The sequence below is a fragment of the Bradysia coprophila genome, unplaced genomic scaffold (assembly GCF_014529535.1).
Source record: "Bradysia coprophila strain Holo2 unplaced genomic scaffold, BU_Bcop_v1 contig_70, whole genome shotgun sequence".
Lineage (NCBI taxonomy): Eukaryota > Metazoa > Arthropoda > Insecta > Diptera > Sciaridae > Bradysia > Bradysia coprophila.
In genome coordinates, this window is record NW_023503941.1 from 2,585,584 (window position 1) to 2,601,946 (window position 16,363).

The 16,363-nt window shown below is 40.2% G+C and overlaps 2 protein-coding genes across 3 annotated transcripts in view; one reads left to right on the plus strand and one right to left on the minus strand.

The window, feature by feature from the left end:
* Positions 1–416: 416 nt before the first annotated feature.
* On the plus strand, positions 417–9,172 carry LOC119083653 (SET and MYND domain-containing protein 4-like). Its single transcript, XM_037193429.1, has 6 exons — positions 417–642; positions 724–958; positions 4,551–4,831; positions 4,902–5,538; positions 5,607–6,345; positions 8,634–9,172. The coding sequence occupies exons 1-6, from the start codon at positions 512–514 to the stop codon at positions 9,017–9,019; spliced, it is 2,409 nt and encodes an 802-aa protein (XP_037049324.1). The 5' UTR covers positions 417–511; the 3' UTR covers positions 9,020–9,172.
* Positions 9,173–12,507: 3,335 nt separating this feature from the next.
* LOC119083657 (chondroitin sulfate N-acetylgalactosaminyltransferase 1) overlaps positions 12,508–16,363 on the minus strand; it is a 65,295-nt gene continuing 61,439 nt past the window's right edge. For both annotated transcript variants that reach the window (XM_037193432.1, XM_037193433.1), the window contains 3 exons: positions 16,153–16,298; positions 15,933–16,084; positions 12,508–15,521 (listed from right to left, as the gene is read on the minus strand). In XM_037193432.1, coding sequence (XP_037049327.1) covers positions 15,095–15,521; positions 15,933–16,084; positions 16,153–16,298 — 725 coding nt within the window. In that variant the 3' untranslated portion in view covers positions 12,508–15,094. The remainder of the gene's footprint in view (positions 15,522–15,932; positions 16,085–16,152; positions 16,299–16,363) is intronic.

The following is a 16,363-nucleotide window of genomic DNA, read 5'->3' on the forward strand; positions in this document are numbered from 1 at the left end:
GTAAACTACGTAAAACTCATAAATGTTATTGATAATTGGTCTCAAAACAGTCGGCGTATTTGCCTGTTTCCGAACTGGTTTGTATAACAGTGGCTATTGGCGAGAAAACAAGCAAAACTGCATATTTTCCTACATTTCATGTGTTCCCGCACCTCCCAATTGTGCGCCATATTTTGGTTTTATCTCGTTTGAGTATGGTTTCCCCTTAACAAAAAGAACTTCGTGTAGTACGTTTTTGGTAAGTGAAAATCAAGTCTAACACATACTATCCCATAATATAAGGTTGGAAAATCGTCGACAACCTACCTACCTATTAGCTCTATCAGCGAATATTCGAAATGTTCGCGCCAAATATGTTCGTGTATCATAGTGACTAGTACAAAATTGATCGTCGCTGGTCCCTTCTAACACGGCCAACAGACAGTTTCTTTAGTGGGAAATCAGTGTGTTGACAGAAAGTTTCATTTTTTCGACGTTGCCTCATACGAATTACGATAAAATCTAAAGAAAAATGTCCCACAGAGGCGATGGTCAGTGGTCCATTTTAACCAATGTGTTGGTTGATAAACATTTCGATGTAGCCGCGTGCAATTTCACCAACGAGGTGTCGGTGATAGAATTATGCCAAGATCCAACGTTATTGTGAGACTCCTTTTTTTGCCGTTATTTTCCAATATATTTATCGTCGATAATTTGCTGACTGTGTTTCTCGTTATACCTCAGGGAATACATGGACAAATGGCTGTCCAAACTGAATCAGAAGCGGCAACGAACATCGAAAGTGGCTAATGAATATATTGCCCAAGGCGATAAAGCTGCCTCTAATGAAATGCAGTACGACCTTGCGGCTGATTACTACACGAAGGCCATTTTCAGTGCTCCGAAGAACAGTGCTGAATTGGCAATAGCTCATGCAAGCCGGGCTGGCTGTTTAGTTACCAGTGAAAGATTTTATGAGGTAAGGACTTTTCAAGTTTTGTAAGCTAGCGGTGGATGGGTGGTCAGCGAAAGAAATGGATCTCGAAATTTGTTTAACCTTGAAAGCGGCGTTCGATGTTTTCATCGAAATTTTGAGCAAATGAAATCCGACATTTTAGCGATACAACCTCGTTCAGCGATGAATTTTGATTTTTTTGTTTCATTTTCTTACGGTTTCCCGCTGACTAAAGGTTACGGTCACTAAAGGGAATTCTGTCATCAAGTTGTTGTGCTGGCCAGTGAAAATTCTAAAATTCATTGCCACTGCGTAATGAAATTGTGAAGGTCCAGCTGCCGTTAGAATTTTTGAAACTAAGACTGAGTTGGAAGTGCTATTCGATCTCCTCAACGTCATGGGACAAGTTGAAACCAAATATGTTGCTGATCTTTTGACGTAAGGTTCGGAACAGGTCAGATTTGACGACTTGGCCTCTGAATTTTCAATTTCAAGTTTAACGTAAACCTGATAAGGATCTGAACCTGAATTGGCTCGACCCAAATATGTCTTGCGCCTGAAATTTCATTTCGGGTTTGAACCGAACCTAAAGACTTTAGGTCAAGCCAGGTCAGGTCAAATTTGTGCAAAACATTTCGGGTTTCTCGAACCAGACATGACTTGACCTGAAGTTTACCGGTTCAGGTCAGGTCGGGCTGAACCCAAAAACGAAATTTCAAGTTTATGTTCGTCACGCTAGAAAACAGGTTCAGATGAAATTCAGGTTAAACAACTTCGGGTACAGGTCAGTCAGAGCCTAATATTTGGGAATTAATTCCCAAAAATTCCAAAAAATTCCCTGAAATTCCCAAAAATTCACAAAAATTCCCAAAAAAATCCCTAAAATTCCCTAAAATTCCCTAAAATTCCCAAAAATTCCCTAAAAATCCCTAAAATTCCCAAAAATTCCCTAAAATTCCCAAAAATTCCCTAAAATTCCCTAAAATTACCAAAAATTCTCAAAATTCCCAAAAATTCTCAAAATTCCCAAAAATTCCCAAAAATTCTCAAAAACGATTCCCAAATATTAGGGAAAGTCAGGTTCATAGTCAAGAACGGGTTCGGGTTAATCCAAAACAAAACAGGTCAATCTGATGCTCATCGGAGACCCTAATATCTTTCCTGTGGTCATGTGTAAACTGACAGTCGAACATCACGCTTACACTATCTCAGGTGAAAATGGTTTTTTCTAGTGGTTCTGTTGTTGAGCACGAGGGGAGACCTAAAAGGTCCCAGTATCAGTCAGTTTACTTGGTAGAGAAACGAAATTGATGTCAAAATGTAGGTACCGGTGCTGCATGGAGAAAAATTCTTGAAAATTTACTGGTCAGGCACTACTGGAGTATCCAACAAACCCTTTAAAATTTCAGTATTCTCGTATCACCAACACCTTCATTTCGACGCCAACTCGTTTTCTCCACAAAGTCAGCTGATTGACACATATACAGGCGATAAGCCTCATGTCCTGCCATCAGTGCTCATTAGTCAATAGTGTCACAATAAAATGAAATTGAATAAATTCCGAATTTCGAGCGATTAATGTGTGTGCGCGCGTTCCGATTTCTAGTGAATGTTGTGGCAAAGCATAGCACTCTTCTGGAGCAGTGCTGTTGGTAAAGACATTTTTTTACCAGTGTACAGGCAATGCAAACATTTCGTTGCTACTATCCAATGAAACAGTGAAGGTCCGGCTGCCTTCATCTTCCAGAGATAACAGTTAAGAAATTTTAACCTTGAGAGGTTGAGATGGCAATCTGAACTCAGTTGTCCGTTCTGCTATCAGACTGGAACGTTCATTTTAGAGAATTTCGTGCGTTTTAGGGTATTTTGGGAGTGCCACCTGTAAAGCTAATAAGAGATGACAGATCATTGAACAAAAAAAAATCTCAACTTCGCAGCTTCAATGGACAGTAGCAATGAAATGGAACAGCAGCAGCAGCACTTTTTCATTTCCGTCGTTTGTGCTTTCTTTGATCCACGAATTTTTCAAGTTTTCAATTTTAAATTACGTCCGCAGCTAGGTCAGTTTTAGGAGAGTAAGGAAGAAAGGATTTTTGATCTGGGTTCCTGCTTCTCCATGGAGCCTACCAAAACTCTAATCCATCTAAGTCATTTAACCATTTTTATCGGCAAGTGGTAGCCTACAGGCTGATACTATGTACGTACATCTACGAGCGAAGCGACCGAGTGTGAGCGTCCTGTCACTTATTCTCTTTAACGCACTGGATCAGCGAAAAAAGAAATTTTGTTGGAAAACTTTGCTTATCTCGTCAGGTGTAACGTCGCAGTACCGTCTCAGCGCAAGAGGCTACCACATTTCTATCAGTTAAGAGAAAAATTTGTTTCCGTTGACTGGGCTTCTAACTGTGTTACAAGGAACGGACTCATTATATACAGAAGCTATGTGCGGAAGGTTTTGTTCCGTTTAGAAATTCGCCCATTCCAATACAGAAACATTCGCTTGACAGTGATCCAAATTGTGTCCGTTCCGGGATCAGAAATTCACCTGACACCAGACATGAGCGTCGCCGAAAATAAGCCGCCGATCAAGCCGCCGCCGGCCATTTTTGAGCAAGCCGCGCCGCAGCCGAGCCGGTGCCAAAAACACGGCTCAAGCCGGCTTGAAACGGCTGGAAAATGAAATAAAGATTTCGAAAGGTGGGGTGAAATAATTTTGAAAACCGAGATTCCTGTTGATCCTAAGCAGCTCAAGTACTTTTTGAATTTTCTTGAATTTTCATGAATTTTCCAGAATGGTATATTACGTCCTCGCTTCTAAGTTTGTTGTTTTGGCAAGTATGACCTTTGCGGAACGAGCCGAAGGCGCACAATCAGTTAATTCACAAATTTGAGAAAACTGTATCGATCTTTGCGAATTTTCTCGATTTTTTTTTCTTTTCAGTTTTTACTTGATTTTTGTGAGCTTTCGATTTCTTATCGAAAACCATTTTCTTAATGAGTTAAATGAGTGTACCGGAGCATGATTTTCCATTTAGTTCAAGTTTTGAGGCAATAAAACTTGACGCGTTAGTGAACCTTAGACTTAGAGACTTGCTTGTAACAAGACCAGTTCCACTTGCACTTTGAACAACCTAATCTACCTACATTTTCGCTTTCCGTACAATTTCATTTTCATGCTTACTAGTTCATTTTCCATGAATTTATCTAAACGTTTTTATTTTGAAAAAAAAAGTTAAAAGGAACCTCCAGCCGAGCCGTTTTAAGCCGGCTCAAGCCGATTTTTTCGCCGCCGCCGAGAAATTTTTTTCGGCTAGCCGCCGCCGAGGTTTCTCCGTCGGCGCTCATGCCTGCCTGACACACGTTTCGCCATCCAGACAGGAGAGGCGACATCTCTACACACGGACAATATTCTGGACGATATTATCGCTCAAGAGTTTGCATTGCAGACGATACTATCGTCCAGAATACGATACCATCGTCCACAGAACATTTTTTGAACGATAATATCGTTCCGGTCGATATTGACCGTGTAGTAATCTCGCGCCACCGTGTCATCCAGTTAAAATGCATTATGCGCGAATGTCGCTTGTGACCAACGAAACTTTGATCTTTGCAGGAAGGATATTCCGACTGCAAGGCAGCTATGCTATTATACCGGTTTCCGTTAGAAAGGCTGTCGTTACTGTTCGCGAACAAGCTTCATTTAGCATATCTAACCGAGAAGGAGGAATACATTGCCGAAACACGGGTGGAAATGAACCGATTCCACATTAAAATCGACTCATCGAAAGATGCGTTTTTCAAGCGGTACGTTGCGCAAGGGAAAAAATTTGAACGTTCCGACGACCAACGGAATGTCGAACCAAAGGCACCGATCCGAAACAAAGAGATAATCGAGTAAGTCCCAGCCGCATTGTTGTCGTAAAATGATCGCCGTGTGATTGACCGCGGTTTTTCATTGTTGCAGAGACAGAAATGCAACGGTGGGACGGTTTTTGGTAACGAAAGAAGCGATTAAACAGGACGAACCAGTCTATTTCGAAAAGGCGTTCTCGTTCGTCCCCTACTACAATTACAACGTAACCGATGAAATTGCATACACTTGCCAGCACTGTGGCAAAGTTAATTGTCTACCGTTCCCTTGCTACGATTGTGCACGAGCATCGTATTGTTCGCCGGCGTGCCGGACCCATCATGAACCGATCCACAAGTATGAGTGTGTTGGCCATCAGAAGAATTTATGGAGCAAACTGGGCATTGGCTATTTGTCATTTCGAACGTTTTTGGTTGGCTTCAAGGACATCGTCGGAATTCTCGAGAAAACCGAAGGGTTAACGGTCGACGAGGTCTGGTCGATTTTGGCGTTAGATTGGCACAACAGCTTTTCGTATGGCAACGTACTGCGATTGTTAACAGCCATTGATAAAGTGGATGTCAAACTGGTTCTGCGGTTTGCATTGACCGCACAAATGTTGACCATCTATCTGGCCGACTATACGAACTTCTTCAAAGACTTGCCGCCCATCTGCTTAGAAATAATGGCAAGTGTTGATGGCTGGAAGAGAGTGATCTCGGCACTGCTGCTGAAACACTTACTACAGATTGTAAGTTTATCGTCCTTCTTTTGCTGTCCGACTTTCTCTAACCGCCAGCCTTTGCTTTTCGTTTGCAGAATATCAACGGTAATCTGGGAACGCAACTGCAACTGATGACACCAACGGGGTATCGAAAGTCATACGGCTATGGTTCGTACAACATTCACCTGGACGATCTCCATTTGGTCGTGACACACTCGGTACTCTTTGCGGCTATTTTTCCCACCCTATGCATGGCCAACCATTCATGCGATCCAAACATCCGGTGCATCGTCAGCGGAATGCACATGACCGCATATGCAACTCGGAATATCGGTCAAAATGAAGAGCTGCTCATCAGCTACGGACCAACCTACCAGACATCATCCACCGATGAGCGACAGATGCAGTTGAAAACGGACTTTTTCTTCGAATGTAAATGCAATCGTTGCGTGTCGAACGATGAGACATGGATGCAGTACTTCGAGTATTACTGTACCGACCTGGAGTGCAATGTGTTCGTTGAATTGGATTCGATCATCGATACGCGCTGGTGGTATTACATGGATGAACCGGCATATTGTGACGAGATCGGTGACAGATTCATTTGCGCAGAATGCGGCGACTTGTTGCCCATTAATCCGGAAATGATGAAAAAATTCGAACGGGCGGCACTCGGGAATATCGAGAAGAGGGGATACTCGTTCCACAGCACCGACAACTACATTGTGACCAAAAATTTGCTGGACTTGTACTTCAAAGCAACAAAATGTCTGGGAAAGTACCACGAATTGAAGGCGAGACTGTCGCACATGGTTCTGGGATATTGCATTTTGGGTAAATATTTCATTGTTTTCGTGAGCGTATGTCGACTCTTTTCCGTTTTTTTATGCGTGGTGAGGTAACGCGCCTCAGCAAAGTTTAGAAAAATGGAGAAAAAAACGCCAGCCTTATTCAACTGACTGAACCGTGCACCAACGTCATCGTTTCGTTGAACAGTAGCAATGAAATGGAATAGACGAGGCACAGATAACGTCTTATCGTTGTAGTCTGGGCTGCTAGGTCAGAAAAAGTCGTCTCGCTCGCTGGGTTTTTTTTTAAAATTTATTTTGACGATTTGTTTGAACTAAAATTTTGGTTGGTCTCATGAACCGGTAATAGGGCGTATCGAATTTTGAGAATTTTAAGGGTCGCGATAGCCTGTGTGCGGAAAACGTAGATCATTGAAAACTAATTCCAGGCATATGGTTGATGGATCCGAAGGTGCCCGGGAAGAAGTCCCCCCGGACGACTTTAACTTTCAAATGGTCATAACTCGGAAAGTTGAGAGTATGTCTGAAAACAATGTTCTAGCGGGACAATGCCTAGTGTACTGGTAGTACTCGACCTCCTCTACAACCTCATGCCAAAAGCTAAACTTAATAATTGGTCTCTCAGGAAATAAAAGTCAAAAACGAAAATGTCGAACTTTCGATGTTAGAAAACCTCGACAGACACACCTTTTGGACCATCGGTTTCTTTAGCAGTTTTGTAGAGTTTTTAACGCTCTACATCCTGCTAGAACATCGTTTTCAAAAATACTCTCAACTTTCCGAGTTATGACCATTTGAAAGTTAAAGTCGTCCGGGGGGACATCTTCCCGGGCACCTTCGGATCCATCAACCATATGCCTGGAATTAGTTTTCAATGATCTACGTTTTCCGCACACAGGCTATCGCAGCCCTTAAAATTCTAAAAATTCGATACGCCCTAAGCGGTATTCACCGATAAAAACCGGGTTTTCTCTAAAATTTAACTCCAAAACTAGAATATCCTTTAAATTTGAATATTTTTGATGATCTCAACGGATTCTGAAAGACTGATTCAATTCCTAAAACTCATAGAACAACTTATTTTTGTGAAGGGTCTGGAACAGCGCGGGCTGTGGAGGCATCCCGAAAATGTGTCCCAAAAAACCCGCTAACTTTGAGATCGATTTCCCTGAAAATTTCTTTATTAATTGTGTTGTGTGGAGAGGCGTTTTAGAAAACAGATCTCAAACCTTATCAACAATAGCTGAGCTATGACATGTCAACGGATCGGAAGCCTCAGCTCTACGAAGCATCTGTTCTTTTCTCAAACATTGTTTAGTTGGGAAAATGTGAGAATTGACTAACGCTTCGAAGGACTTCAACTATTTTTACTCTAAAAATAACCAGAAATGATCTGCTACACATAACACTATTCCTAAGTCTTCCCACTAGCATCCCGAAGCTAGAGCTCAAGGATAACAAGTATTTCCAACAGTTTCTTTGAAGTCTCTTCTGGACTTGGAGAAGGATTGGAGTATCTAGTGGTCAGTTCCCACAATTCCATCACTCCAGAAGGTCCACCTTCTTCCTAGTTCTAGAACTCAAGGATATCAAGGATTTCCATAATTTTTCTTAAATTCTCTTCTGTACTTGGGAAGATTAGGGTGACTAAAGATCAGTTCCCAGAATTCCATCACTCCACAAGGTCTAACTTTTTTCTCGTTCTAGAACTCAGGGATGACAGGTTATCAGTTATTTTGAACTCTCTGCTGGATTTAAGAAATGTTCGAGGTCTCTAGAGGCTAGTTCCTAGAGTTCCATCATTCTTAAGGGTCCATATTCTTCCCGGCTCTAGAACTCAAGGACGACAAACATTTCCATCGGTTTTTTAACTCTTTTCTGGAGTTTTAGTCATTGAACCAACATTTCAGACAGAATCGGTTGAGATCATTAAAAAATGTTCAGATTTGACGGACTTTCAAGTTTTTGAGAAGAACCGCTTATTGCCGGTTCATGATATCTTGCTGGAGCTGTTGAAGCACGCAGATATTAAAAGTCGTGAGAACGAACATTTCGCACCTGCGAACAAATTAACACGGAAAAGCTGAAAGGGCTCCCGGCACATGACTTCTTCGTCGTTTGGTCCATGCAGTGCCGAGATTTTCGTGATGCCTTTCTAGACTGAGGTCAATTTCGATAAAACTTTTAAGTCTCACACAGAACGAAAACCAGAAGCAAACGTTTCATCGCTAGTAAAGCTCTGTCCTTTGCCACTACTTCTACCCCAACCACGAAATCCCAATTACCACCAGAACATTTCGGTTTTTCTTCCAGACTCGGATGTCAAACTCTTTCCCCGCTTGGCCTACGTTACCATGGAAAGTTTGGTGAATCGAGAGGAACGCTACGGCACCCTCTCATTGGAATTCATACTGGCGTCGACGTATGCCTTGAGCATATTGAAAATGGCATCGAGAATCGAAAAGACGAATACACTGCAGCCGATGGCACGCGACATTACCAAAATTCGACGCATACTGAACTTGTCCCAGATCGAAAAATCGATATGCATTTTACCGGAGTCGCTGCAAACAGTTTTCCGTAACATCATTCGGGATATTAGGCGCGACATGGGTCCGTCGGCCATCGGCAATCAGTTTAATGTTAGTAGCAGTTATAATGGCGGCAACGGGTGCCAGTCGGAAAAATCGGTTGGGTGAACAGGTCGAAGCAATTCGTTTTTAGGCTAAAGTTGGAACTGAATTTGAAACTATTTTTGTAGAGACACACAGCGGTCGATTAATCAATGTAATTGTTCGTCTGGATTTCTGTTTGTTTTGTGTTTGTTCTAGCAGCCAATTGATTTTAAATAAATTGAAAAAATAATTCCACAAACATTTGAGTCTGAGTCTTAGTCTGGCCTGGAGTTACTATTCGCTGAAAAGAAAACAAAACAAATGGACTTTCTGATAAGGAACCACACACGACTTTTCACCCCACTCTTTTATCATCTGCTTCTTGAAGACTCACGTAGGCGCTCATCTAGAATCTCGCTCTAATCCCTACCTCTTCGCCACCACAGGACCTATCTTGGGAAATTTTGATTCTGAAAAATTCTGACAAACGACAAATCCCAAATATTTCGGAAACAATTCCTAAAAATTCAGAATTTTTTCGGATTGTTTCAGAATCAAAATTCTTCAAAACAGGCCATGCGCATGACCAAAGCACTACAACCAAGCAAAATAGTAGAGCTTTAAAGATACATTTTTGAGAATTGACGTTTTTATTTACGTGAAAGCGCTCGACGAAAGAGACAAACCAAACATTTCTTCGAATAAGTCCGGGAGCCGATTCTCGTAAATTTAAGAATTCGTCACTTGACAGTTGTCATCTTAATGATAAGAGTGCTCCATACGATTCGTATCAGTTGTGTCAAGTTACGAATTCTTAAATTTACGAGAATTGATGTCCTCTTCGACAGTTCTCATGGGATTTTATCAGATAGATGCTAAGACGCGTCCCAGCCGTCATATTTGCATCTCTCTGGATTTTATGCACGCAACTTTCAAGTTGCGAATATTTGGAGTTACGAATGGTACAAGAATCTAAGCCCTGCGTTGTAAACAAGCTTTGAAACTCCTGATCCTGATTTAAATAGAAAAGTGAGTGTAAATTCACAGTCATCCGTTTTCATTCCGTTTCGCCTCCGTGTGTACATGACAGTTGTTATTTCGTACAATAGAGCATATTGTTTGAAATGACAACTGTCACGTACACGGAGACAAAATGGAAAGAAAACGGATGACTGTGTGGCCACCTTAAAGTATGGTTTCCACTTTATCAGAGCACTACGTTTAGCCTCCGTTTACATGACAGTTGTAAAATAGAACAAAAGAACTATCACACATACGGAGTGGAAATTGAATTTATTTCAATTTCCACTCCGTTTGCGTGACAGTTCTTTTGTTCTATTTTACAACTGTCATGTAAACGGAGGCTAAACGGAGTGCTCTGATTAAGTGGAAACTATACTTAAGAGCCAAACCACATCGAAACTTTCTGTCGTGAAGTGACAGTTTTTACATTGATATTTTCGACGTTGTCATTACAGTCCTCGACATTTCAAATGTCTCACTGTCAAATTTTTCTGAGAATTTCATTGTGTCATGGCGAATTTACAATGACATTCTTTGAAAAAATGACAGTGAGACATTTGAAATGTCGAGGACTGTATTGACATCTGAAAATTTTTTGTCATAACCTCGAATTGAAAACGTGAACTGTACACAAAACTTGTCTTTAAACAATTAATTTTGAATAATATTACAGTGTTATCGTATCCTTATTGTAGTATTTAATTAATAGTAGTAATATTATTCAAAATTAATTGTTTTAAGACAAGTTTAGTCTACAGTTCACGTTTTAAATTGAGGTTATGACGAAATTTTTCAGATGTCAAAAATGACAACGTCAAAAATGTCAATGTCAAAACTGTCACTTCACGACAGAAAATTTCGATGTGGTTTGACTCTAAAGCTAACGAAAAATGTCTATTGTTCTCTTTTCGCATTGTCATAAAATGTCAAACTTTCATTTGCTACTCTTGTTCTCTGATTGCTTCATTTGACCAACGCATTTCAAGCATGAGTGATAATGTATCATACAAACGTAAAACATTATTCAATCATTTTCGTGTAAAATAGAGTACTTTCTGCAGGTGACCATTATGATCACTCAAGCTTGAAGTGCGTTGATTTGACGCAACAATGTCGTCTTATAGGGTAAACAGGCTAGTTACCAGTAGTGCCGTCGCTAGACCTCTTTGAGTGAAATCAATACTTTCTCTAGCAAACAAACTCTCAGCTCTCTGTGTCAAATTCACACCTGATTTCTTTGTATTCTACAAAAACTATTCTACATTTTGACTGACTACGGTGTAATGTACATGTAAATTCCAAAGGCTACTTGATTCTTTCCCCACTTTAATAAAAGTAGTTTAGTTGCTAGAAAGGGTATTGGTAAAATAATATTGAATTCACGCCGTATGTGCTGTCGAAATTCAAAATCTTTCTAACGTAACGTCATTTTCATCCAAGGAAGCGTGGAAATGTACTTTTCAGTTCACTTTTTAAACCGTTCGTAACATATTTTCGTTAGAAAATTTTCGATGTTGTTTCGGGAAATTCGAACCTTGCAGCCTTGTTTAGTTATGTCAAATCTGTTACTTCTTTTGAACTTAAGTTTTTTTTCAAACGATGAAAAAGCGCTTACCTTAATTGTTTTACCCAAGGAGAGATGACAGTAAAAGCAAACTTTCGTGCCACTGCACATCTGATTCGGTTATGTATGACATTACCTCTGCCCATTTATTTACCTTGATTTTACCATCCATCTTACTTATAGATCACTTCACATTTGGTTTTATTCTAAGAAAAATCTAGCTTGACGAAGCTTTTCTGTTTTTGGCAAGTTAGATTTTCTTGTAAAAAAAAACCAAGTGTCGCAGAAGTTCAAAAATAGAAACACAAAGCGCCGATGAATAATTTTTATTCGTATTTTCCTTTATTTACTTTATCTTTGTCGTTTTGTTTGTACAAATTTCTTTCTAATTCCTTTAAATTTTACATAATTCAACCTTATTTCTCTTCAATAGAACATTGTAAATTGGAACCTTATGAAGGCTAGCAGATAATTGTTTCACTATAAATATTATACCGTTCAAAACTTCGTAATTCTACTTCTCATTTCAGTTTATTAGGAGCGACTATTTAACCCCGGGTGTGAATAGTACATCAATCCACGTCTGGGAAACGAATAGTGTCCATTGAACTCTTCGTTATCGGATAAAAACGTTACTGTTGAGATCAAAGGTCGGTTTCTTCCATCTGTCAAAGTGACGTTTAAAACGTCAAACAGTAATAAATTAGGTAATCAGTCACAAAAGCGTCCATTTTTGCTCAATCTATTGCAGAAGTATAATTAAAGAAGGATACACGGCGATGTAACCATTTCACATATTTATCACATACGCGCGGTGTTCGGATGTCAAAATTACTTACCTAGAAGTTTAATTCAAAAATTACACTTCAGGTCTATGTTGTTGTCTCGTTTTCGCTTACGTGATAAAATAGAGTACACACTTGTCACTATCAGTCTCGGCAAGCCTCGACTTCTTCGTGACAAGTGTGAAATATATATTATTTCCGTTTGACGTTTTAAACGTTACTCTGACAGATGGAAGAGACCGACCTTTGATCTCAACCGTCCCTCGCCTGTCAACGGGTCATGTATGACTAGACAGAGAGTTTAGCGATTGAACATTAAATACGTTATCTGCACCCTGCTATAACACAGTCATGTCCAATGGAAGTTTTGCCTGATCGAAGCGTTGAGAATATTCGGAAGTTTTTGGAACGTATATGTCGAATGGAAATTAGTGGGACATATTTGTGGCCAGTTGTGTCCTCTCCACACCTAGTGGTATTATTGACTTGAATTTATTTTTTCTGCGCACCAAACATCCCGAGCTATATCAATTTATCAATGACCTACGGAAAGAGTTCAGAAAGACAATATTTTCCTTTAAAAATGACGTTCCGATCTAGCTCCAAGTGCGAATAGTGATGACATCGTTCACAACCGTAGGGCGAATAGCATTCGTTCCAAAACAAAAGAATTTTTCATTTAAAAAAAATTTTTCATCCGAAATGACTCAGTCGAAATCCAGATGCAGTTGGTTGAATATACAATAAATTTCTCGTCATAAACTTAAACACTTAGCATATTAAGTAACAAAACACATTAACTTAGGACTTGAGCATTTTTAGCCTGAGCTAATGGATTCTTAAAATGTAACAAAGGAAAAATTCTACAGTTCTGAACATCATGCTCCTTCGAGCGTTGCATTCACGAAACAAATTTTTATTTTTATTTTTTAATCAAATCATCGAATCACTCAACAATTTTGCATACAAAATTAATCGCATCTTTCAACCGTAATATATGACTAAAGTATATGACGATCTTTTGGGTGAAGAGTGGTTGCATACACGTTTTCGTTAGGATTGGGTTGCGCTGCTTGTCCGCTAGTTTGATAATGTCGTAGCGCGCTAGTTTCCACACAAAATGATTAGCGCAGCTCAATCATAGTTTCCGTTCCTACTATCCTTTCCTTACAGATATCCGGTGCATTTTTAGTTACATTCCGTTTATGAGTATCCCAAGTGTCCCGTGACAACATGTGAACTTCAAAATTCATATGAATCGTTGACGAAGTGAATGTATCAACCTTCAATCTTTTTGATGGTTTAGGCCGTAAACACACTGTCAATTTCGAATTGATAAAGCCGACAATTAAGCTGCGTTTCGAAGTTTGCAGGCTTGAAAACCTCATTCAAATGGATGAATGATTCGTTAAAAGTGTTTCGTTTTTTCATTGAACGAACGAAACATTTTTAACGAAACTAAAGTAAGATTACGAAGGATGATTGTCGCTACCATCATCGCAAAATGGCTCGTGTGTTTTCGCAATCGACTTCGTTCCGACAACCCAACACCTCGCATTTATTACATTTTAAGTTTACTTGAAATCTACTACTGGCTACTTTATCGACGCTCTACTGTACCTCTACGGGAATATTATTTACATACGGTTCGGTTAAAAGTTCAATTTTTTGTCGAATCGTTTTCTGAACTCTCGTTTATCGTGTGACCGTTTTGATTCAATTAATTTCGTTTCGGTTTTAACGGTAATGGTCGCTCGTGCTACAAAATTAAAATTGGGGGCAACTTCTTTGAGAAGACATTTAACAGCTCGTTCAGAACTAAAAATTTGTTACCCAAAGTGAAGATTTTGACATATTTTATATGAAAGAAGTGTCAAAATCGTCACAAGTGAAACTTAACGAAGAGTTTCTGAACGAGCTCTAAAAAATTCAAACCAATTCACGGCGAATGCCTGATTTTCTCTTACGCCGTTTACGCTCCGTTTAGCTAAACCACGCCTCTTTTTTATTGTTTAAATAGTAAACGAAGCGTAAACGGCGTAAGACGAAATCAGGCATAAAGTGCGCCAAAAATTAAAATATTTTCGACTGCTTGTGGGGACGTATATTACGCAGTCATGTCATTAAGGTGCTCTAAGGCTGCGAGCGCACTTACGCCGTTTAGCACTCCGTTTAAGAGTGAACAATGGAAGCTCCTCCCACTTTCCATTGTTAAAACGTAAACGGAGAGCTAAACGGTGTAAGTGCGCTCGCAGCTTAAGAGTCGTCCGTTTTCGTTCCGTTTTGTCTCCGTTTTTCCTCCGTGTACGTTGATGTGACAGTTGTAATTTCAAACAATATGCTCGAATGTATGAAATGCCAACTGTCATATACACGGAGGCAAAACGGAATGAAAACGAATACAACGAACGAATGACTGTGAGTTCAGACCAATGCAACAAACAGTACGTTGAAGCCATTTAATCACACCGTTCCTAACCGTTTTGCTACATGAACGCATCCGCCGTTGTCTTGGACTGCGCATTTATCAAATGAATTCAAAAGAAACTCTTCGACTTTCTCAATTCTTAGTAGGGTAGAAGCACCAGCATCCGGCCACGCATCTCAATCCGGCCGTTATTTTGTATTCTATTCTTCAAGCAATAGATGTCCAGATTTAGATGCATAACCGGATACTGGTGCCTTTACCCTACCGCGTTAGGAAACATTGGTGTAGAGTGTTCAAACGGAAAAATCCGAATTTTAAAATTCCATTTTCCAAATGCTTTCCGCTTGAGGCACATACGATCAAGTATTCTTCTTACTTGGATCAGTCGCCTGCGTATGCCTATTGCCTTTCTCAATTTTACCCGATCGTTTCGTCACATCCGCCGAACTATTCTTTGAGCCAGCACTCTTCAAACCGCTCAAATTCACACTGTTGTCCTGATAGTGTGCGGCAATGTCGTCACGAAAAGCCAAAAATCCTAACTGCGCATGCGAAGCCTCGTTCAATGCTCGCGACCGAATGCAGGCTCGATACTGATCGGCTGTTAGTCGTTGGCCAGTTGACACGCCAGTGCACACCTTCGGATGCCAAATGTGAAAGATGCCGGGATCGGTGGCACGGATTACTTTTATGTTGGATCGAACGTATTTTCGGTAGAGCATTACGTCTTCGCCGCCCCAGCCGACAATTTCTTCGTCGAAACCGCGCACTTTGAGGAAGTCAGATCTGTTGAGTAGATTTAGAGACAGAAAAATGTCAGTTAATACCGGGCACCCTACGAATCCAATATATGTTCTACAGAGGCGGAAACTTTATTTAAACGACGGGATAATGGGACAATTGAATCAGTCGAAAAGTGGTGATATTCACGCCGTAAGTGCGGTCGAAATTCAAAATGAAGAGTGCGGAGGTCTTTTTAACGTAGCGTCACTTTCATACAGGGAAGCGTTGAAATGTACTTTTCGGTTCACTTTTTCATCGAATCGTTCACTTAAAATTTAAATTTTAGGCACACAGGCACACTTACGGCGTGAATTGTGGGAAATCTTAAGAATTTTGGTGAGTTTGTATAGGACCTTGATGTCAACTCTAACTTAAACTAAATTTCAGACAATTAAAAAAAACCTTCAAATTTACCTGTACTGACACGTCATCCCATAACCAAAGTCTCTCCAAAATCCTGTATCCCTCGATATGACCAGCTGATCGGTTTCTGGTGGAACTTCCTTCCCTTGTAACGTATATACAACATGTGGATTATAAAGACTAAAAACAACCGGATAATACACCTATGGTGGGAATAGACAGAGAGGTAAGGTAAACCGGCCGATTTCTGTGCATTTTTCGAATGTCTCACTTTTTTGCCAGGTTTAGCATTCCATCGGCATCGCTCTAAAAATTTAGCGCTAAATACTACGTCAACATCACACATAAACAGCAGGACGTCCTTTTCCTTATCACTTCTATCCCACACTCGTTCCGCACCCACACGTAAACCTTTGGCTGTGTGCGAGAAAGAAAGACGAATTCAAAGAAAAGTCATAAAGATGATAATATGGCGACTGGGC

Bases quoted from the DNA above. Each gene is read 5' to 3' on its own strand.
- LOC119083653 (XM_037193429.1), top strand. From the start codon at position 512: ATGTCCCACAGAGGCGATGGTCAGTGGTCCATTTTAACCAATGTGTTG. The intron at 959-4,550 runs GTAAGGACTTTT...TGATCTTTGCAG, and splicing joins CCAGTGAAAGATTTTATGAG to GAAGGATATTCCGACTGCAA. The intron at 5,539-5,606 runs GTAAGTTTATCG...TTTCGTTTGCAG, and splicing joins TGAAACACTTACTACAGATT to AATATCAACGGTAATCTGGG.